The sequence below is a fragment of the Alligator sinensis genome, unplaced genomic scaffold (assembly GCF_000455745.1).
Source record: "Alligator sinensis unplaced genomic scaffold, ASM45574v1 scaffold1226_1, whole genome shotgun sequence".
In the NCBI taxonomy this organism is placed as follows: domain Eukaryota; kingdom Metazoa; phylum Chordata; order Crocodylia; family Alligatoridae; genus Alligator; species Alligator sinensis.
In genome coordinates this window covers 1117709-1140016 of record NW_005842447.1, presented here as the reverse complement: position 1 = coordinate 1140016, position 22308 = coordinate 1117709, and the positions used below count along the sequence as shown (strand labels likewise).

The following is a 22308-nucleotide window of genomic DNA, read 5'->3' as shown; positions in this document are numbered from 1 at the left end:
TCGTCCGCCCACTTGCTGAGCCTGTCCAGGTCAGCCTGGATCACCCGCCTGTCTTCTGGTGTGGATGCTTTGCCCCAAAGTTTGGTGTCATCGGCGAACTTGGCCAGTCCGCTTCTGACTCCGCTTCTGATGTTCAGGTCCTAAAGAAGAGTTTTAGCTGCATGAACAAAAAGAAAAGGATGGATGTGAAAAAATCCCCACGCAAGATGGATTTTTGAGACCAGGCAGAAGGGAGAGTCCTAGACAAACTCCATTAAGTCTTGGTGACATATAAGATCGTGAAGATATCATCAGAGATAAAAAAGAGCGAGGGGAGATTTAGGGAAAAAAGGTCAAGAGAAGAGAAGGTGGTAAAAATCAATGACCTATACAGAAATCCGTGGCCAACACATAAATAGATTTCTCTGTATCGCCCCCCACTTCATTTCTGCAAAACACCGCTAAGATCTGCTAGTCCTTTCCACGAGAGATGATACCGGAGAAGAAGTGGTCAGAGCAGGGAACTGAGGTCAGAGTCCTGCCTTCTGTTCAAGAGGCTTTTACTGACCTTGGCAAATCATTTAACCTCCCGATACCAACCTTTCAGAAAGACTATCAGATCCTTGGACAGAAGGGACCCAAACAAGGCTGAAGTTTTATTATTACATAGTTCTTAAAGGTACCGTGAAAAAAAAAGTCTCGTGTATTGCATTTTACATTTATACAGAGGGTTATTTTCTCCCTGACCCCAGTGACAATATATCTTCTTTAAAAGCACCTGCTGAAGGAAACTCCCTTTCGCTTCGCTACTGAAGTCCCACTGTTTTTATAGGCTTAATCAGTAATGGTTTGGCTACTTTTTTTCTCCCTTTACCATGACAAGAGCTAGTGGTGCCTTATAAGAAAAAAAAACCCCCCAACATGTTTTTTTCTGAGGATGTGCAATATTTTCAGTGATACTTTCATGCAAATGTCACAAGTACAGTAATACTCTCCCATCCCCTAAGGGAATAGCATTACCAGCCTGCATAAGAAGGGCTAAACAGAGCAACAGTGATATGTAGCATTTGCTTGGGGTGTCCAGTCATGAGAAGGAGTATTCAGCACTCTGTGGGACTTGGCCCTTACACTGCAGCCTAGGACTAAGGAGAAGGGCTGTAGTTGACTCGCCTAAGCAAAGGGCTTCCACTGTCATCTTTATGGTCCTGAGCTTCAGCACGGTAAAGTCAAAAGAGTATCAAAGGGCCCTCTAAGAAGAGCCTCAACTCTCAGCTGGGATCCACATGTTGCCGGTTCAGCGCACAGCACAAGAGCTTCCCCGAGTGAAAACACTGAAGGGCAGCGAATGCCCAAAATGAGAAGGGAACTTTATTGGACTCACAGGAATTATTTTCTTAGTTTCTCTTCTTGCTTCATGAGGTTCAGAGATCAAGCCAACTGGCTCAGATTTCTTTGCTCAAAGACAGCTGTGGAGACCATCAAAGTGCTCTAGTCTTACATCAAGGCTAAGCAAGCTTCAGTTTGAAACTAAAGCCTACCCCTGAAATCTGATATCTCTGGCCCTCTGTCTTGCCCCATGTGAAAATTAGAAAGTGATCATTATTATTTTTTAATCAGTGTCCCTTTAAAGCACAAAGAACTATCGGGTTGGATTAACAGCTATGCAGAAGAAGAAAGAACAGTTGTTTCTAGCTAATTTCAAATTAGACTTTAAATCAAATTATACCCAGGATAGAGTATTGTTAACCAATGAGCCACAAAGAATTTCCTGAGCAAATATCATTAAATGGAAATGTAATAATTTAAAACCATAGGGTTTTTTGTGAATACTTCTGGCACAGAATATGCACAGTAACATGGAGCTGGATTTAAAGAACACGGTTAGACATTCAGAACAATCCTTTTCCCCCCTGTACCTTGTAAAGCATTTAATGCAATTAATTGCTGAAGCTGACAGCCCCAGACACCTCTAAAGTATTCTTACACCAAGTGTTCAGGAGCTTGCCGGAGTGAGTCTAACACTTAGTCTGGAAAGACAGAGCCAAGCACTTTAGAATAGCCATTCAGGAGAGTGTTCAAAAACCAGCATGTCAAGGATTTAAATTTTTCAATTGGACAGGTGCATTGTAGCTTGATGAGGGAGCAAACAGGTTTTTAGCTTGCAACCATCAGCACTAAGTGAAAAACACATCACCTCCTTAAACTGTGCTCTTGGGCCAAAGACATTGCCCCTTTGTGGTTTGCACAGCCCTGAACATCTTGCCCATGCCTACTAGAGACTCGTTCACTGAAGTTTTATCATTAGGTTTGCACAATTAAAGGCAATGCCTGGGAATGATGGAAAACTCATGTATGAAATGACGGCTTTGTGCTAGGGGATCTAATGTCATGTGGCCCTATAACCCAGTACCAGGGGATTGCTCTAAAGCATGGGAGCAAGCTCAGCATGGGTGCTCTGATACTATTCCCTTCTTTGCAGCCCATAAAGCAGGGAAAAGGAAGTGCAATCAAAAGAAAAGGAGCGTGGTCAGAACCACTGCTCTTGGAATGGGTTTGGTTCCTTGTGGCTATTAGTGGCCAGTGAAAGTTATAACTAAAGTCATTCTAGTTTGGCACAGTGGCTTGTACATGGCTATAGCTGGATAGGGAAGAGCAAAGGTGAGCTTTGCATATAATCTTTTCCTGACCTGAATTCTGGTAAGTTTGGCTAACTCTAAGTCAGGTCAGCTGAACTGGTTTTGCCTGGAGTTTGTCAAGACCTGGAGGTGATTATAATGCATGGAGTTCAGAAGCAGGACAAGAAAGATCCAGAAAACTTCTCTAGGAGCTCAAACAATATGCACGATTGGGAAATCTTAAGAGTTGGACTTGACTAGATCTTTTAGATTTGCCATACATGCAAAAGTCCAGTATAAAATGAACGGCCAAATTCCTATATCACAATGGGGATGGTAATTTGTGACTTTTTAATGGCAGCCATTGTACTCCCCGGGGTCTGAGCATTTGATGTGCTAAGTATCATTCCAACTGACCTGTACTGAGGTCATGGTTCACAGCTTTTGATTGCATGACTAGACTGAATCCACAGACTTCGTGACTGAGAGAAAACTCTCTCAGTTGTACACCTTTAGAGCTATGTGATACTCTACTGACTCATGGAAGGTTGTTCACAGGAGATGTGTGCAGCACCTAGTGACCGGTACATTTCTGCTGTATACAAAGACCTGCAAGGTTTGGGATATATGGTGGGGAAGTGGGAACATGCATAAAATACTTCCAACAAGAACAGGAAGCTAGTTTAAAAACCCTGTGGGATGGTAATAGGAGGGTTTGACTCTAAGGCTAGGGACAGACATTCAAAAAGCCTGAGCCTGAATCAATTCAATCTTTGCAGCTTAGTCTAACCTGCCTAGGTTGAATTGGTTTGCAAGTGCACAGACATTCCCTCTGGACTGAGGAAATGCAGGCACATGCCTGCAGTGGCTGAGGCTGAAAGCCAGGGGGCGCTAGAGCAGTCCTCCCTTCCCTTCCACAATGCTGAGCTGGGGGCGGGGGGCATGGCCAGGCCCTGGCAGAACGCTCTGATTTTGGACGGGTTTCAACCCTTACCCTACCTGCACTGTCCCAGGCTTTTGCCTGCTCACTGCTCAACGGGCGGGAGTGTTGCCAGCCTCCAGCCAGCACTCTAAGGCAAAGGTGGGGTGTGCCATGCATGCATCTGTTGACGATACTGAGCTTTTCAGTCTCACTCTCCCTGCTTCTTCATACTGTCTGCAGACCTGACAGGTGAGAGAGCCAGCAGGAAGCTGATAACACAGCATTTATCAGCCCATCAAGAAAACAAGGGGCTCTCTCATTAGTTCAAGATCTTCTTAAACAGCTTTTCGCAAGGAAGAAATGGAGGAACATTACCAGCTGACCTGTTGATTAGCTCCAAAAAGCCCTAAGCAGACACTGTTCTGTCTGCCTGTCCCAGTGAAGCTGGAGACATACACGCACAGACACCTCTCAGTATTAGCTAGCATACCTCATGCTGGCTATAGTCCATGTGGCTAGGGTATGGGCTGTGGGAGATGGGAGGGAGGGAGTGGGGGATCCCTGCTTGAGCAGCAAGCAGTGAGGCGGGGTGGGGGATGGGGAGCCAGGCAGACCCTGCTGTGCTTGTACTCTCTGCCGGAGCTCTGGCCAGGGAGCAGAGGGGCAGGGCCGGCCCTGCTCTTTAGAGCAGACAACCCAGCCCAGCTCAGCTCAGGGCTGCAAAGATTCTGGGATGCTGGGGGTCTCTGGTTTAACTTAGACCAGGAAGTGGTCTGGGGCAGACATTGCATAAACCAGTTTGATCCAAATCAGTCCAGTCTGATACTACATTCATAGTTTTATAGTTGGTAGGGTCGGAAGGGACCTGAGCAGATCATGAAGTCCGACCCGCTGCCATGGCAGGAAAGAGTACTGGGGTAAAACGACCCCAGTAAGGTGTTCATCCAGCCTCCTCTTAAAGACCCCCAGGGTAGGAGCCAGCACCACTTCCCTTGGAAGTTGGTTCCAGATCCTAGCCGCCCTGACTGTGAAGTAGCGCCTCCTGATGTCTAGTCTGAATTCAGCCAGGTTTATCGTAAACCAATTTCAACCATTTTGAAACTGGTTTATGTGCACTGAACTTCTGATCTATTACAGGTTTAAACCATTTTATGATGACTTAAACTGGTTTGTGTGTCATGTCTGTCCCTAGACATACTGATTTAATCTGGCTTCTACATCCACATGCTCACTGGGGGACCAGTATTGCAAAGTGCTGAAGACCTCCTCTGATGTCAACAGGACCCGAATGCCCTCCGGTTCTCTGGGATTCAGGCCCTATAAGAATGTTCACACTCCTTAGGATGCTCTCAAATACTAGCTCTGCCTTTGCACGTACGATGAAAGATTCAAAGTGAAGAATGATAGATCATAAACTAGCAAAATGAGCTCCAGTTTGCATGTAAAATGAGTAAATGAGTAGATAACACACTTTATTTAAATGATCCAATTAATTCACTCGGCATCCCTTGTAGCAGCGCTGATCATAATAAATATACCCTGCACTCAAGTGGTTGAGTCCTATTTATTTCTAAAGGAACGCCTGCATTAGTTACTGGACTCATCTTGTCAGTCCTTCACCTCCAAACAGAGTGAAAGCTACACATCCCCTTTCTTTCTTGTCTAGACTAGTACTCATACTGCCTGAAGAGGTGCCAGGAACAAGTGGAATGGAATGCAAACTTGCTATCATGAAGCAGCTGCTAAGATGCTGTATTTCATGGACTATGGCCGAGCAGGATGGAAACAACAACAACGTAGATCCTTTTACAACAGATTTACGGTCCTCAGCTTCAGAAAACCGAGAGGCTACTTGATTCATGACAGACAAACAAATGCGATGCACTAAGTAAGAAGCTATTAGGGACGACTGGAGACTTCACGTGGGTTTATAAATGCAGACGCACTGTGTTAAGTCAACTCCCTAAAGTTCTGCAGGAAAAGTTGTGCTCCATGCTCTCTCTGACCTGTGATGAGACACGCATGCCATGCTGTTAACTGTGTGCAGAAGACTGAGAACTAATTACCTGCGGGAAGGCTCAGATTATTGAAAGCAAGGCATCTATCACTAAATTCTGAAGAATGGGAGAATGTTTTCCATCTTCTTAATCCCCCAAAGCGGGAACTTGTCTAACAGTTTAACCAGCGTTGGTTCCTCTTTCTTCTGTGTTTTTTTGGACCATGACTCCAGAATTAGAGCATTTATTTATGACCAGATAAAAGAAACTCCAGATAGCACCAGTCACTTACAGTTATTAATATGAAACAGAGAAGACTCAGCAATTATTGTATTAAGATTTAGGCTGGGAAGTGATAAACATTAAGCATAACTCATTCCCCGATAAACTGACTGGAGGAGCTGTGAAAATCCTTTGTGATGCTTTGAATTTAAATGTTTCAATTGCTGATCCATCAATGGTAGGACTAGATCTGCTTGTGCGGCACATATTTCACATGATGCATCTTTAACACTGTGTCACAGCTGAAGTCACACGGCAGTAAATATGAACTTGACTTGATTACACTGTTCCTCTCCCTTAGTTACTGTTTGCAAATAAATCTTGCTTGGTTTACGAGGTCTGGTGCGGGTGCTTTTGTATGGGAAGACATAAAAAGGGGATGGCTAGCTTAATTTGTTCTGTCTTTGAAACACAGTGCAAGAAATATAGAAAGCTACAGGAGTGGTGCCAGAAAGCTCCCTGAAGGGATCAGTGTAACACAGTAGTGGATGGATCCTGCTGACAGGATCAAGTGGACATCAGCTTATTACGTGTGAAAGCTGAGAATAATGGATCATAAATTCAGACACTATAGCACTCGTTTGGAAACACCATACATTATACAGCGTCTCCAGTGCCTTCAGGTGTTGTTCAGAAGCAGGCAGCGAAGGTACCGGTTGCACCTCATGCTTCTTGAAAGAGATGCAGATTTGGACAAGACCTCCTTCTGCGATCAGTCAAATCTGAAGTCCGAGCACTTGATAATACTTCCTCCTTTCCCAAAAGAACATCATGCTTTGCCACATCAATGGTTGGTATTGAATGCAAGGAAATTAAGATTTGGCCAGCACCAGAGACAGATACTCACTCGAAGAAATGGAAACGATCTTCTTAATCATAATACATCTGGGCAGGAAATCAGTATGAGACAGATCCACGAAGTGAAAGACCAGGTGCTGCCCTAGCTTGGCCTTCCCAATAGCCTTCTTCAGACAGCACGAGTTTAAGACAAAGCCATGACTAGCCAAGCGACTAACATCAAGTCATGGCTTCCTAAGCAACTGCTTAATCAAAGCCATTCTGCTTGGTCTTCCTCGGCCATGAGAGGCATGACTCCATCTTTTAGCCCAGAGCGATCATAGTTGACTCAGGCCAGCCTAGGTCTTCATAAAAAATAATCAAAGGAAATTCTGTCAGCAGATCCAGTATATTTGTCTCCTCCTATTGAACTGCCGGTCTCTCAGAAGCAGACTTACATATTGTTTGGAAGTTGGAAGCACATCAGCCGATGTTTCATCTACCTGCTCCTCACCTGGTAAATGAAGCCAAACTGCAATAATTCATCCTTGAATGAGATGGAAAAAAACATTCTAGTTTAAAAGGTCCTTACCCTTTTAAAACCATCTAACTGTTTCATCTGTCCACACACACAGCCATCTGTGAGGGCAGCCTGCCACCAATGTGTCTGAAAACACTGAGCTGCAAGTTCGAAGCACCATGCGCAGATCAGTTAGATAACAGATTTGATGGGCTCCTGACTTCTTTCTACATTCACCATGTTGTTTCAGTCTCCAGATATTCACTTCAATTAGTTTTATGAAGTGCTAGCAACAGAATTCAGACCGACAAGCAATTCCTACTGACAAGAAAAGGAGCACGGGGTGAAAATTGTGTTATACTCCGTTCCTCTTCTGCTGCTTTGCTCTCGAGGGGTGGGAGGGGTAGTGCTTGGTAACATCCAAGTTATCTGCACCCTGGTTCTGCCCTCTTTTGCTATTATAAGCAGCTTCTTGTTATTAATAGGGACATAAGGGTAGCAGAGGGGGCAAATAGTAGGGGAGGGTTGTGTGCAGGGAGCCAAACTGTCCCCTCAGGAGGAGCAAATAAATTGAAGCAATGGAAAGGGGGGGACAGAAGAGCTGGGGTTATGAAAACGGTAGATATGTTACCAGAAAGTCACAGAGGGGGAAACCTCAGGGCAGGCTCAGGGGGAAAATGGGGTGAGCCACATGCAGTGGGGCAAATGTAGTGTATGTGGTGATGGCTGCGTAAAAAGGATTTGATCAGGCAGCTCTTCCCGCTCCGAAATTATCCTGTGATCTGCTAAAAGAGGACTCGATTCAGCGGATCATTTTCCATGCTTACCATGCTAAGATTTTTCATAATGATCATACATATTTGGGGGTTAAGGGTCAAGAGTCTTCCTTGATAGTTTATGTACATGTAGCTTATCTGCAGATAGCCTAAGAGCAGCTCACAAATGGTGTCATCTCCCCCCTATACCATTTCCTGTGCTCGACTGCAAATTGAGTTCCACCCCATTAATTTTATTTATTTATTTTAAAAGTAGCATTTTTAATGACTCGCCATCCTTGGTACACCATCGTTTACTTTGCTTCACATATCGCTGGGTGTCATTGTGCTACCTAATGTATGATTTTAACGGGTACATAATCATGGAAAATAACCGATGCCAGTAGCTAAGCAATTCCAAAGCACAGCATTTCCTTGTATAGCCGTTCCTGTTTTCTTATGGAGATTTTGAAATCTAGAGTATTTCTTTCAAAATGACAGTTCTTATTTTCATTATAATAACTTTACCTTCTCTAACCACGACTGCGAGGCTGATATCCTGGCTACCATTTTTAACCCCTGTTTTGTCTCTTTTACTAGTCTAGCACCTTAGGATTCTTCTGACTAGTTACAGCTATAATTATACTGTAAATACCCCTTGTGGACACTCTCGTTCCAGCAAAAGAATGATTTTTTTCCAGTTCACCTTACACCAATTGATGCCCTATGGGGTACATGCAGTTTGTGAGTGATTAACATGTGGTCTCCAGGCTCCTACCCAGTCATCAATGGCCCTGTTTCTCCATCTGCAGCAGCAGCTGGGGTCTTGGGGCCACCCCTGCCCCCAGCTTCTGCATGCCCCCACCGTAGGGGATGGGACAGTCCAGCATGGCACAGCCCATGATACTGGGAGCCCAGAGAGCCCATGTGGTGCGGTGTCACAGGGAAGCCCGCAGGGAGCTGAAGGAGAGGTGGGTGCCGTGCCTATATGCATGTGAAATGCTTCCTTGTATATGTGCTGTGCAGTGCAAAGGAAAACACCCTTCTGTGTGCACACGCCAGGCACGGAGCCCAAGGAACCATGACCTCTGCTAGTGCTGTCCCACCAAGTATGTGACCCATGGGATACACGGCCGCTTTGAAGTTGGACAGCCCTGCCTTTCTGATTCCCAAGCACCACAAGCTCAACCAGAAAAGGTAAGCAGATGCTGAAACAACAAGACCTGAAGCTTTACAGGTATAACTACCAGCCTATCAGTTTAAACTTGCCCCTCAGTTTAGGATGTGGACACGTGGCACAGTTACACCAGTGTAACTTCCTTTGGTTTGAAAGGTGGATGTAAATGATATGGGGATGCAGAGGGGACAGACAAGCAGCGATTTCATGGTGTCTGTTCACAGTAGACCTTATACAGCCTTGTGAGTAGAGGGGGAGTTGGGAACAGCCCGTTTGCATTGAACAAACACCCGTCTCAAGATAAATACAGATACACAGCACTTATGCTGGTATAACATGTAACTGTGTAGCTTGACCCCTGTTTTTCCTAGGGTAATTCAACCCCAACTTTATATTGGTGAAAAGACTGATTACACCAGTGTTAATGTGTCATGTAGCCAAGTCCCTAGATCAGCGTAGCTTTCCCTTGTATGCATCTGCTTTTTCACAGGACCTTTTATGTGCAGAGCTAACTACCCCCATAGCCACTCAGGGGCCTGTTCTATCTTATTAAAATTTCCTTCCTAAGGCAAATGTCTACTGTATTTTTTGCTAAATCTCTTATGTATATTAGCAAGAGTTAGAGTTATATTAATCGATTTAACGGGACAGCAGGGGCCTGGGAGCTTCCCGTTCGGGGGAAATTAAAACACACGAAAAAAAGCACGTTTGGTACAATTCAAGCAGACACCAAATTAAATAAAACAACAAAGACCATGAACCTACGGGCCCTGTTCTTTGAATGATATCCCAAATTGCCAGTTGTTCATGTCTTCACAGGGGCTATAGAGCACATGAGCACTGTATAACATAGTCTAATGCTTTCTTTTGGCTACAGGTCAGGTATGGCAAACGGATGTCTACACCTGGCCCATGCTCCAAAACTGAGAATACTTCATGTAAACCACACAGCTAGCAAAATGCCTTGCCTTGCCCCCTGGAGACACAGGTTCTGCATCCTCTCAGACTCCTCACAATTCCTATGACATGAGGAAAGCCTTGCACACCTGTGTTGCCAGCCTATACATCTCAGCCCACAACTGATCCCTTAAGGTTTGCAGGCACCTCTTCTTGTATCACAAACCTGACCCTGCTAGTCAGCTCTGACTATTCAATACCTCTGTACAGAAGTGTAATGGGTAAGGTGTGTGCTCTGCGCCTAAACCTAGTGGGCACTCTTGCACCCCGCTACTGCAGCTGTGCCCCGAGGACCAAGAGCCATCGACTGCCACTGCCTGCAGCAACAGACAATGGTGCATTCAGCTGCAAGAAAAGCAGCAGCTCTGCTAGGGCGGCGCATCTCCGGGAGGCAACAGAATTGAGGGCGCCGTCTCTTCATGCCCATTTTTTACAGCTGCAAGCTGCTCCCGGAGGGCTACTGTCAGGCCCTTGGGGCAGAGTTAATATGAATTCAATTCCAAAGTGACATTGCCAGCAAAAAGGAGGTGGGGAAAGGCAGCAGCTTTTGACAGGGTGACCACCCTCCATCAGCCTTTCTAATCTCTGGACCAAGGGATGGGAAGTTGAACAGCAGTAAACCCTGACAGAAGAATCAGCATCTGTCAGAATGTGTTAAACCTTGACCAGTGCTGGGGGGAAGGAGATGGGAAGGAAAGTGAAACAAGGAGACCACCTGCTGCCAGAATGTGCTTGTTTTTGAGTAGAGACTGGAGCAGACTCCCTGTGTCAGGACTGCCAGCCCTCCCTCCTGCCCATCTAGAGGCAACGAATCCTGATTAATGCTGATGAATTCTCCTTCACCGTATCCCATTCATCCCTGGAGCAGGGGCTGGGAAAGGTGGCAAATTCTGATCCAAGAGACCGCTATCCATCTGAATTTGCTACCCAGGGGGTGGGTAAGTGGAGGTGGTGAAAGGTGAGGGACACCAAATTGTGACAGGGCATCAAATAAGAACAGTGGCTATTAGTGGCAGCAAAGAATGGGACAGCTTTCCGTGCCCACTGATGCAAATTTGAAAAATAACCATAAGAGGATGTGCTTGAGCCAAGCAAGATAAGTAGAGATGGGAGATGGTCAGCAATTCTGTCTTCACAGCACACCCAGCCATCAGATTTTTTTTGCACGTGACATTTGGAAGTCTGTCTCGATGGCAATTTCATTTGCTGAGTTATGATGCATTTATTTAAAAAAACCACAGCTGTTTAGCACACAAAATTATTCATCTCTTCCACCCTGGTTTATAAAAAAAATGCCTCCAGGAGCAAGCGTGTGCCAAGGCAGAAACTCATCTGTCATTAAGTTGCTGCTTGCCAGATAATAGCTACCCATTATAGCGAAAATTTGTAAAGATCGCTGCCAATGGACCACTACAGCACTCTGCAGTGGCACTTCTAAGAAGAAATCCTTCTCACATTAAATTCATTTTTCACTAATGGATGAGTTATAATACATGCTAAAGGCCCTGGACCGGCTGTCACTGAAACAACAAAGTTCCCCATTGCCTTGAACAGGAGGGGGCTACATGCCCCCACTCATTTAAGTAGCAAGCCAATGCCTCAAGTTCCTGGGCATCCCGTTTATCTGAGCAGGACTGTTCACCAAGGTAAGGGAGGGAGAATTTGGCCCAAAATCAGTATCAGAAAAAGGTATTGATTGCATTTATTTAGGCTAGGCTTACTTAGGTTATCAGGCTCACAAAACCCCCTTGGTATGTGGCACAATCATTGAAATATGAGCAGTTTAAGGTTACTATAGTAACTTGAATATTTAACTAACTGGTTAGTTGAGTGTTTAACTTTGATGTTACCTCAGCATAATGCTTTGAAGTCTGTGCATTTACCTGCGTGCAATAAAATGGACTTCGCAGTGCATATCTAATGATGTAAGGACAGTAAGGATTTTACAGCTTATAAGGGTCATGATCGTGCAGTAGACACTTACTGGAATATCATGCAAGTGAAGTTGCTTTAAGGAACTTGAGCAATTGTTACACATAATCATAGAAAATTAGACTTGCAAGGAACCACAGGAGGTCATCTAGTCCAACTGCATAGAATAGTTCTGATACAGACCTGCCAACCTGCAAAAGACATTAACCTCCAAAAATTACAAGGGTTTCTGTTATAGGTTATCCTCCAGGTATCCTCCAGGAAGAGCTCTATGAGAGTTAGTTGCAAAATATGAAATGATGCTGTTGGGTTGTCTTGCATATCAAGCATATATAACAAATGATGATTGTATGATATCCCACAGAGCAAATGACCTTAACGGTTACAATGGGTAGGGATAAAAATTACATGTAAACCAGTATAAGTGATCAAAAATGAGTTCAAATCTGTAACACAAAAGAAGTTCAGTGCATATAAACTGCTTTCAAAATGGCCCAAACCAGTTTAAGATAAACCTGGATGGATGTAGTATCAGACTTCACTGATTTAGGTTAAAGCTGTTTTGTGAACTTCTGTCCCACATCCCCTCCAGATTCAAGTTAACTCACAGTCTCCTAGCATCCCAGGATACTTTGCCCCTCCCCTGCAAACCCTCCCTTGCAGGGTGGGCAGGCTAGCCTTGGCCCAAGCTGTCTGGTCCAGCTAAGCAGGGAGTCGTGCTTCTGGCCTGGGCCACTGCAGGCATGTGGCTGCATTTCCAGTAACAAAAGTGAATGTCTGTTCATTTGCCTATTGGTTCAATCTACGCAGTTTAGACTAATCTGTGACAACTGAATCAATGCAGCTTTTTTAGTGTCTTTACTTAACCAAAGAAACCTAGTCTAACTGCATTAACCCTTCCAAATTTCATTGCTCAGCTCTCATGGATGATGTTACCTGTTGAACATCCTGCTGGAAAACACAGAGCTGCAGCCTTTGATGCAACCGGACCTTTCTGTGCTGCCAGATGCTTTCTAGGCGCCGCTGGTGATGCAAGACTTCATGTACCACATCCAAAACCTGGTGGACTGCTTTGGAATAGTTTGCTGTGGCAGTGAGGGATTCAGAGTTTCCAGGGCTCAGGGGACGCTGCAGGACATCCAGCAAGGCCTTCCCATCTTGGCTTACCTGAAAGATAAAGAATGAGTCTCAAGGGGGCCACTTCACTGGTGCTGATAAGACTGACTTTAACACCTGACAGCTGTAGCATGAATAACCTCATCTAGCTGATTCTTCCTTCCCCCACCCAGCTAGTCCCAATGCAGGGACTGCATTTCTATTAGAGTGAAAAGGAAGAGAGAGACTTTAAACAATTTCCATTTGATTTTTACTTAAGCATGCATCACTTGGCCTACTTTCAGGAGTGGGCCTACAGTACTTCTCAGCAGGAGCTCAAGCACTGGAGCACTGGGGTTATATAAGGATGCAGATGCCTAGATCAGCACAACACCCTGCACTGATGTTTGGCCTCTGAAAAATTCACCGCCATGTGCTGGTGTATGATGAGTAGCATTTAGAGGCAGGAGACATATTCTGGTGAGGAGGTGGCACTTTCTAAACTGCAGGGATGACTAAGACATTTATATTCTATATGATAAAGGAAAGCCCATTCTGGTGACCTTTTAAATCATGAATGCAAATTCCAAAAGGTGAAATTCGTGTTCTCTCTCATTCAGTAAGATGGACAAAAAAATAAAATAGAATATGGCAGTGTGTCTTTTTCCTTCCAGGAACAATTCAGAGACAGCTATAGATCTACCTTTTCAATTGTCCTGGGAAACACACGTGCAAATGTTGAGAGCAAAACCACTGGTGTGTTTGTACATGCTAGAAGATATTTTATACATGTCAAAAGGCTTTGTGCATGCAAAAAAGTGTACCCGAAGTATTTATTCTGTTCAGAAACTCACTAAAAACTAGAGCCATAAAATGCAAACTATAACTGAACATTCCCCTTGAATTTAACAGACGTGAGTGTTGGGATCTTTTGAGCGGCCTTGCGAATTAGGGGCCATAACCATACTTGGAACCTGCCCCCTAACCAGAAGCTAACTCCTTCCACTCACTGAGCTCCCTCTATGCTGCTGTTGTAGGCTTCACAACTGGTCTGATTCTGCTTTACACCTGGAGAGGATCCAGGCCTGATTAACACCAGCAGAATCAGGGCTAACTGCGAGGCCTCAAGAACCTGTTCTGCATCTTCTGTCAGAGCACTCTATCAAATACGATACTTGCTCGGTTCACTTTGACATGTCATGGAAGCATGGCATGACAATATTGCTGGGTGTGTTTTACTCTGGAGAATTTCCCTGGACACCTGTTAGGACTCCTGGCTAGCTGCAGTGTTAGCCCCACTCAGATTCTCCAACTCTGTCCCCAACGGGGGCTTTACCTCTTGTTTTCCCCTGTCCTAGGACAGAATGCTGCAATCCCACGTGGACAAGGAGTCTTGGGGAACAGACACCCTGCCTACTAACTGTGATTGCTCAGTGTGCCCAATGTGATTCAGCTGCTCTGCAAGATACATCTTGAAGAACTGTATCTGGGATACGAACAGCCTTTTCACTACACAACATGACTTAATCGTGTTAAGACCAAAGTATAGCAAGATAAGGGTTTCTAAAACTACAGCCTATGTGCACCTGTCTTACCTAAAAGCTTAGCTAGGATTCAGGCTCTCCCAGTATTGGATTGCACCGCAGTCACTGATTCACATTCGTCTGAGATTCATAAACTCAGGTTTGTATCTGCTCCAACGGTCTTTGTTTGAGGTGCTGTGATTACTCGCTGAGGTCTTTCTGCACCGGGACTAGCCAGACAGTTCCCCACCCCTGTCGGGGCACAGGTAAACCCGCAGGTATACCCTCATCCCCTTCAAGCTTCGATGTCCCTGTAACAGTGTTTCTTCAAGAGGGAACGGTCAGTCGTGTTGGGCGCCAGCTGCAGGGCGTTTGGAAGCTTTAAAAAGCTCCCATAAGAGTAAGCAGGAAAGGAGGAAGCAAGTTGTGCACATATATGCTTGCTACAAGAAGGGGGCCAGGCTACTGCTCTGGGAGCCAGAGCCAAAGGGCTCCTCCTTGAGTGCCTGGGACAAAGCAGAAGGGTTTTGGCTTTATTAATTTGTTGGCTTGTTTGTTGTATGAAGACTGTGTTATTTGAGAGGACTTTAGGAGTTCCTTAGAGAGCAAAGCTAGAAGCTAGCAAGTGAGGTAACCCGCTTACAGCCCCACCATGGGAATCCCTCTCACAAACACCAGAGACTGAGGTTTCAAGAGCAGCCACCGACAAAAGTCTGGTTTCCTACTGCATTTCTGGGCTTGGCCTGTGTAAGGGGGAGTGACTGGGCGAGGCAAGCTCAAGAGACTCCTCGTTGTGACACGCCAGGGACGTGGTACAGACTCACTTTACGTGTCTGTCCCCTCCTGCTGCAATTAACCCTGGGCAAACACATAACCAATAGCCCAAGGCGTAGCAAGATATCATGGTGCCCAGGACCAAGGTTGGGCACCAAGGGTGGCAATAATACTGATCAATGGAGAGCAGAAGAGAGGGAAGGGAGGGGGAAGGTTACCTGCCCCTGCTTGTGTGCTCGGGCAGCAGCTGCTACAGCTCTTCTGAGTTTGGCTGCGGCCACTGAGGATCAGGCTCACTGCAGGTTGGTGCAGCAGCCCGGCTGGCACAGACTCCATGGGGTCATTCCTGGTGCCCTCTTTGCCCCCCCTCTTCCTGCCAGACATGCTTCTGGGCTGCACATCCTGCAGCAAAGGGGGGCACGTCCCACTTGCCTCACTCAGATCTCCACGGGGCACAGGGCTGCACCTGCCCAGCTCCCTATGGCTGGACTGCGCAGGGCTGTCCCTGCTGTGGAAACGACCCTGGAGGGGGAGGCCTCTCTAAGTTGGTGCCCCCTCTCCCTACCCTAGTTACATTACTGTCAGTAGCAAACTAATTAAAAAAAAAGATGTGCTTGTGATAAGTAAAAGGATCACAGGTGCCTTCCCAGTCCTTCATATCTTCTGACTTGGCAAACTGCCTTCGGTTGAAGCAGCTCTTGCTTGGAAGAGATTTCTTTTTCAAATGCCACAGCATCTCCCATCACTGGACACAAGCTATCTCCGTTCTAAAAGTTCACTAATGAGTGGATCTTTAAAAGATAAATAGGCTCACAAGCCTGTTTAGCTGGCTGCTATGCCGCCGGGCTCCCCCCCCCCCCCCCCCCCCCACTTAAGACTGACAAAGAAGTCACTGAATTTCCTTTCAAGTGGAAGTTTTGCATTTTTCAAGGATGGTTCAAAGACAGAGGCATTAATATCACAGCTGAGCAGGTTCTGTCACAACTTTTCATAGATTCATGGACATTACAGATTTCATAGACGTTAGGGCTGGAAGAGACCCTGGAAGATCATCGAGTCCAGCCCCCCACCCCAGGGGCAGGAAGTCAGCTGGGGTCAAGAGATCCCAGCAAGATAAGCGTCCAAACATTTTTAATGTCGCCAGGCCCCAAAAAATACAATGGAGCATGACGGGTAAATCTCATGAATGTAGCAAGCCAGAAAAAAGCATGTGCATCCCTCTCACCTTTACATCACATTTTTAAGAGCTGCGTAGAATTTGTACGTGGCACGGCATAACTCTTATCCACTATTGGCTCTAAATGAGTACCGGATATATGTAAAAATGAACTGATTCGGGATCCTTGTTTCCTTGCTTCGGGCACGACAGTCCTGTTCTCAGACGCTGCAGGTAGGTGTTACTGTAACAGGATCATTTCCCTGTGCGCTGTTTATACAACTGGAAAGTAATTGAAAACCTGCACGTCCACTACAGATTGGGTCAGCACGATGTCAAAGGCCTAGCGAGCGACTAGATTAAAGGTCCCATCTGTGACAGAACAGCAGATTGGCGGATACAGCTGAGTTAAGTAAGGGAATGGTCTGCACGGCAGATGCATTGTGCCTCGGGGGACAAACAGCAAAGCAAGCCTAGTGCAATCACATTCAGCAAGATGCTGTAGTCAGCCAGGCAGCTCAGGGCTGACTCCAGAGCCCTGTATTCTCATTCATTTCTTATTCCCCACAACTGCAACGACCATCAAAAGTAGTAGAGCAACTTGCTGAACAGGAAGGGGTATCTCCAGGATATCCGGAGACAGAATGCCCACTGAAATATGAATTCACACTAGCCAGAGAAATCCCTGCAAAAGGGGGGAATCTCCAGCCAGCATAAAGACAACCAAGACACTATATATAATTCTGTATCATCTCCATCACCCACTTCCACCAACTCCTCCGCTAGAGTTGCCCCACCCAGAATAAAAGTGGTAGCAGACCTGTCGGAGGCCAGGCTGCACCAGATTTCCTGATGGTAGGAGAGGTCTTATATAAGCAGCACAAGATAAAACTTCCAGAATAGACCATTAGGAACCAGTGAGCTGCAATGGGATCCCTCTCCATAAACTGACAACCCACCTTCCAATATACATGAATATTCCTTGGGCACAATGGTCACCTGATTTGCACCTGGATCCAAGGAAAGCTCAAGTCAGTGTTAGTGTAAGGGAAAAAGAAAGAAGGCACCAGGCTACAGTCCTCATACTGTGTAGTCATCCAGCACTCAACCCTTCTAGGAGGGAGGAGACAATATTACAGTGTATGAGCAGGAAGCTTTGCCTAGAGCAGGACTGCTCAACATCTGAATGTATGGGGGGCACATGCCCCTGCCATGCTGGCTGTCCGGACTCCCCCGTGGGTGGCACTGCTCCACCCCACCTAGGGTGGGGGCACGAAGCAGAAGCTGGAGAAGAGAGGGAGAGTCTGGAGACCCCAATAGTAGCAGCTGGTGGGAGACAGGCAGCTGGGCAGAGCCTGCAGGTGGTAAATTAGCCCATGGTGGCCACGACCTGAACAGCCCTGATCTAGAGGATATGGATGGGAGATGGGTCTCCTGAACTCCAATCCAACCTTTTTAACTCATCATGGCTGTGCCCAGACGAGCATGGCCATGCGGTATGTGGTGCTGCAAACATGTCTGTGGTGTCACATACCACACATTTAGATGTTGTCCATGCTGCAAGGGCATGCTGTCTGTGCATGCGCTGCTCCACTTTTTTTTCCCTGCCGGTCTTTTTGATATCTAGGGGTCAAAAAACCCTTAGGGAAGAAAAAAGTTGAGCAGTGTATGCACAGGCAGAGCATGCCGCTCAAAAGTGGAGCCAGGCCGCACAAAGCCACACGCTGGCTGCTGGCCAGGCTCCATGTGGCAGAATTGCCACCGCTGCAGCCCCAGGAGGACTCCAGGTAAGGCTGCTGGGGCCAGGCCAGTGCTGGTCCCAGCCTCCCCAACCCCACCCATGGTAGCTTGCCATGTGTCAAAGCACGTGTAGCACAGGTGTTCCCCGAGGACAAGTAGCGGCAGCCCAAGATGTACCACCGCTACTTGTCCCCGGGGAAGCAAACGTCCATGCTCATCTGGACACAGCCCATGTGGCCATCAACACATGCTAAACATATTCAGGGGTAATATACCACGCTATATCTTTCTGGCAATACTCTGCCTCATTTCTAAAAACCTATTAGGAAAATAATAATTATCTAGACCACACTGTGTTTGATCAGTTATAGCGAGCTCTGAGGAAACTTCTCTATAAATAATACACCGTTTTTAAAGGTTGCATTTAATTGTGTGTTTAAGATGCATTTGTGTTTCAAGAAGGTTATGGCCAAGTGAGTAATGGACAAAAGCCTGGTTCTAATCATTCTCTCAGGTCTTTTTTTTTTTCTTCTCATTTCAATCTAATGTTAAGAAATAACATTTTATGAAAAAAAAAAAAAGTCATATAAGACTAGATTTAGAAACAAGGGTAAGCCTCAGCTGGGTAGGCAGAGCTCATAATAACTTCTGGTTTCCTCAGAAAGTCATCAGGGTTTTCTCTGCTTCTTTATTCAGTCTGCCGCTCCTGCAGCTCTCTACAAGATTCAGTGTCTGAGCAGGGGCTGTCAATAGGGTCCCGTAATCAGTGCAACATACCCTCTCTAATGCAAATGCCTGATCAACAAAGCGCCTTGGGGTGCTTTGAAAAAGAAATAAGATGGCTCTACAGAAGGCATGGACAAATTAGACCTCATTAAAAGGGACAGGAACTAAATGTGTGTCAGCTGTTCTGCGGTAACAGTGTTGTGTATCTGTTCCTATGCCACTGTCAGTGAAAGGTAAATTGGGGCAGCCTACCCCTAACTGGAACAGGTCTAGCCTTTACTTACCCCAAAACAGAACGGACGCACTAGGCAGCTACTGCAGAACAACTGGTGTGTGGTAAGCCTCCACCTCACCTTTTAATCTCAGTATAATTTGTCCTTCCATCCATAGACTAAGTATCTACATTGTGCCATGTTATCTGCACAACTTGACTATGGTGTGTGAGGGCCCAGCACACTGGGTAAACAATCCTGCTCTCTTACGCCTCATTGTACAAGGCCATAAAAAATACACTAAGCACAGTGGGATGAGTTTGGGGTAGAGTTGTTAACCTTTGCTTTGGCGTCTTTGTTTAAATGTAATTGTTATTTATCTTAAGAAAAGATGTGTGGGTCTGGATATTGCAGAATGAAATATCAGAGACATATAATGTAAGAGGTAGAAATGGGAATTACTTTAGAACTTGCTAGAGTTTGAACTATGGAGAGAGACTTACAAGGCACATTTCCGTATCTTCCTGCTGTTTAACTGAAAAATGTGAAAGGAAGGGAGACATCTGTACAGGTGTAAAAGGGCTCTGTCCCGGATATGCTGTCAAAAGTGGACTGTGTACTAAACTAATCCCTGCTGGAATACCGAAGGGTTAATTCTTCTTGGCTGCTCCCACAAAGGCTACTGTATGAACATTTCTACTATCATCCTTTCCTGATAGCTATGTTTGAAGCTGCTAGGGCCCTCGCAGCTGGCAGAGCCAAGGGAGGAGCGGTATCAACACAGCCTCTAGCTGCCCTGGCCATTAGCCCATTCCTGGCCCCCGCAGGCTGCATTTTATCCTAGACTGGCTAAGGGAGGTGAGGCAGTTGCCCTGTAGGCAGGCTTGCTCTTGGCCAGGGGGTATGACTTTAGGTCCCGTACAAATTTCTCTTTACCAGGTTTAGCAGACTCTGGAAGAAGCCAAGTCCAGCCTTACTTACCCTGAAAGACAATCCAGTGTAGGGGCATGTAAAACGAAACCTGGGGACCTCTGATGAGGAAATGTAAGCAATAATCAAACTGTGCTTGAATCCTGAATACAAGAATAGCTGGGCAGCTTCCCCAGATTGGGACAGATAGAAAGATACCAGCCCTCATACCCTCATTTGCAAGCCAGCCCATGCCTGGAGAGAAGGTGAAGACTAGGAAGACCCCTGGAAGGACTTCATTCCTAGGTAAGACCCCAGGGAGGACCTGGATCAAAATTCAGGCATTGGTTCGTTTGCAGTGAATTGCAGAGAACGTCCGCTGTTTGCACAGGGCATTTATTTCTCATTGTGGCCTGGATTGATTCATGGAAAAAGCCAGACTGGAAATCTTTACAGGATTTTTGCCAAAGGCTGAAGGGCAGAGTTTAGTCTTGTCAAGTCAACCTTGAAATTGTCCTTTGTTACAAAAGCTCTTCAGCTCTCCAACAGCCTTCTGTTTTCCTGTTGATAGCCAGCATATGCAAATGGAGACAAGGGCGCAATCTCTTATAGCCTCTTACTTGCCACCATATCCCGTACCTGTGATGAGAATCTGCCATCTCTGTAACTTCTTGTCTTGAAGCCTTGCTGATGTTGACAAGAGAGTACAGGGGTGCAAAGAAAACCCTGTAGAAAGGATGTGGACACGTTGAAGAGAATCCAGCGGAGGGCAACAAAAATGGTTCAGGGGCTGGGGTACATGACTTACAAGGAAAGGCTGAAGGATCTAGGCTTATATAGTCTGGAGAAGAGAAGACTGAGAATTTGATAGGAGCTTTGAACTCCCTGCAGGGGGGCTGCAAAGAGGATGGAGCTGGACTGTTCTCAGTGGGGGCAGATAACACAGCAAGGAGCAATGGGCTCAAGTTGCAGCAAGGGAAGTTTAGGATAGATATTAGAAAAATATTTCTCATGAGGCGAGTAGTAAAACACTGGAACAGGTTACCCAGAGAGGTGGCGGTACTCATCCTTGGAGGTTTTTAACGCCTGGCTAGACAAAGTCATGGCTGGGATGATGTAGTTGGGGCTGGTCCTGCTTTGAGCAGGGGGTTGGACTAGATGATCCCCGTGAGGTCCCTTCCAACCCAAATTTTCTATGATTCTATGAAAACTAGCATGTGCCCTCTGCCCCTATAACTAGTATGTGCCCTCTGTCCCTATTTTCATGAGGCTTCATTTCATCAGGTAAAGAGAAGGGCACCCAAAATGATCAAGGGGCTGGAGCAGATGCCATAGCAGGGAATACGAAAGAGGCTTGGACTCCTCAGTTTGGAATGGAGGAGGTTGAAGCAGGATATGATAGAGGCCTATAAAATTAGGAAGCGTACAGACCAAGTGAAAAGGGAACTGGTTGTTCACCAAGTCCCAGAATACTAGAACTACGCTGCATCTGCTGAAAGTAGGTGACAGATTTAAAACTAACAAGAGAAAGTACTTTTTTACATAACATGTAGTTAAACTTGGGAAATTCATGGCCACGGGAGTTGACAGAGGCAAACAGCATTGCCAGGTTCAAAAAGAGACTGGATAAATTCACGGATGATAGATATATTAATGGCTATTGAACATAATGGTTGGAGTTGTTTCCTCTGGCATCTCTAACCCAGTATAAGCTAGATACCAGGGAGGGTATTGAATAGGGGATTGGTCACGCTGGAGATACCCAGTTTGATGCTCTCCCTGTATAGCATCCGCTCCTGTCACTGTTGGAAACAGGCCTATTTGATGCATATCAGGAACACGGGCCTTACGCTCAAAGACCAATGATTAGTCTCCCCTGTTATTAGAAGGGGCTATTGGTTATGTATCAACTGAATTCATGGGCCAAAGAAAAGACAAAAAAGGGACAGGAGTGAGGTCACAGGTTCAAAATGAGCGCACCCAGCAGAGTACACCAGACAGTGCCCTCTAGCCCTCAAACAAGTCCAAGTAGCCAGTGAATGCTGCCTGGTTAAATTGTGCCCAGAGACGTGAATGCACAAGGGACAGGAAAATGGTGCTGCAGTCTTTGGGGTCCTCCAGAACAGATCTTCCTTGCTGGTCAAAGAGATCACTAGTTTGGCTAAGGCCAAGAGGAGCTTGGCCAGGAGGTCCCAGGACTTGGTGGGGCCATGGATGGGGAGTGTATAAACAAAAAGATGTGGGGAGTCATGCAGCCAAA

General features: G+C 46.0%; 1 protein-coding gene across 1 annotated transcript in view; it reads right to left on the bottom strand.

Annotated features, from left to right (window-relative positions):
- LOC102383723 (kalirin) overlaps nucleotides 1-22308 on the bottom strand; it is a gene marked incomplete at its 5' end in the record, with an annotated part of 326357 nt that overhangs the window by 160868 nt on the left and 143181 nt on the right. The window contains one exon of the mRNA XM_025212146.1: nucleotides 12850-13080. Within this exon, the coding sequence (XP_025067931.1) occupies nucleotides 12850-13080 (231 nt within the window). The remainder of the gene's footprint in view (nucleotides 1-12849; nucleotides 13081-22308) is intronic.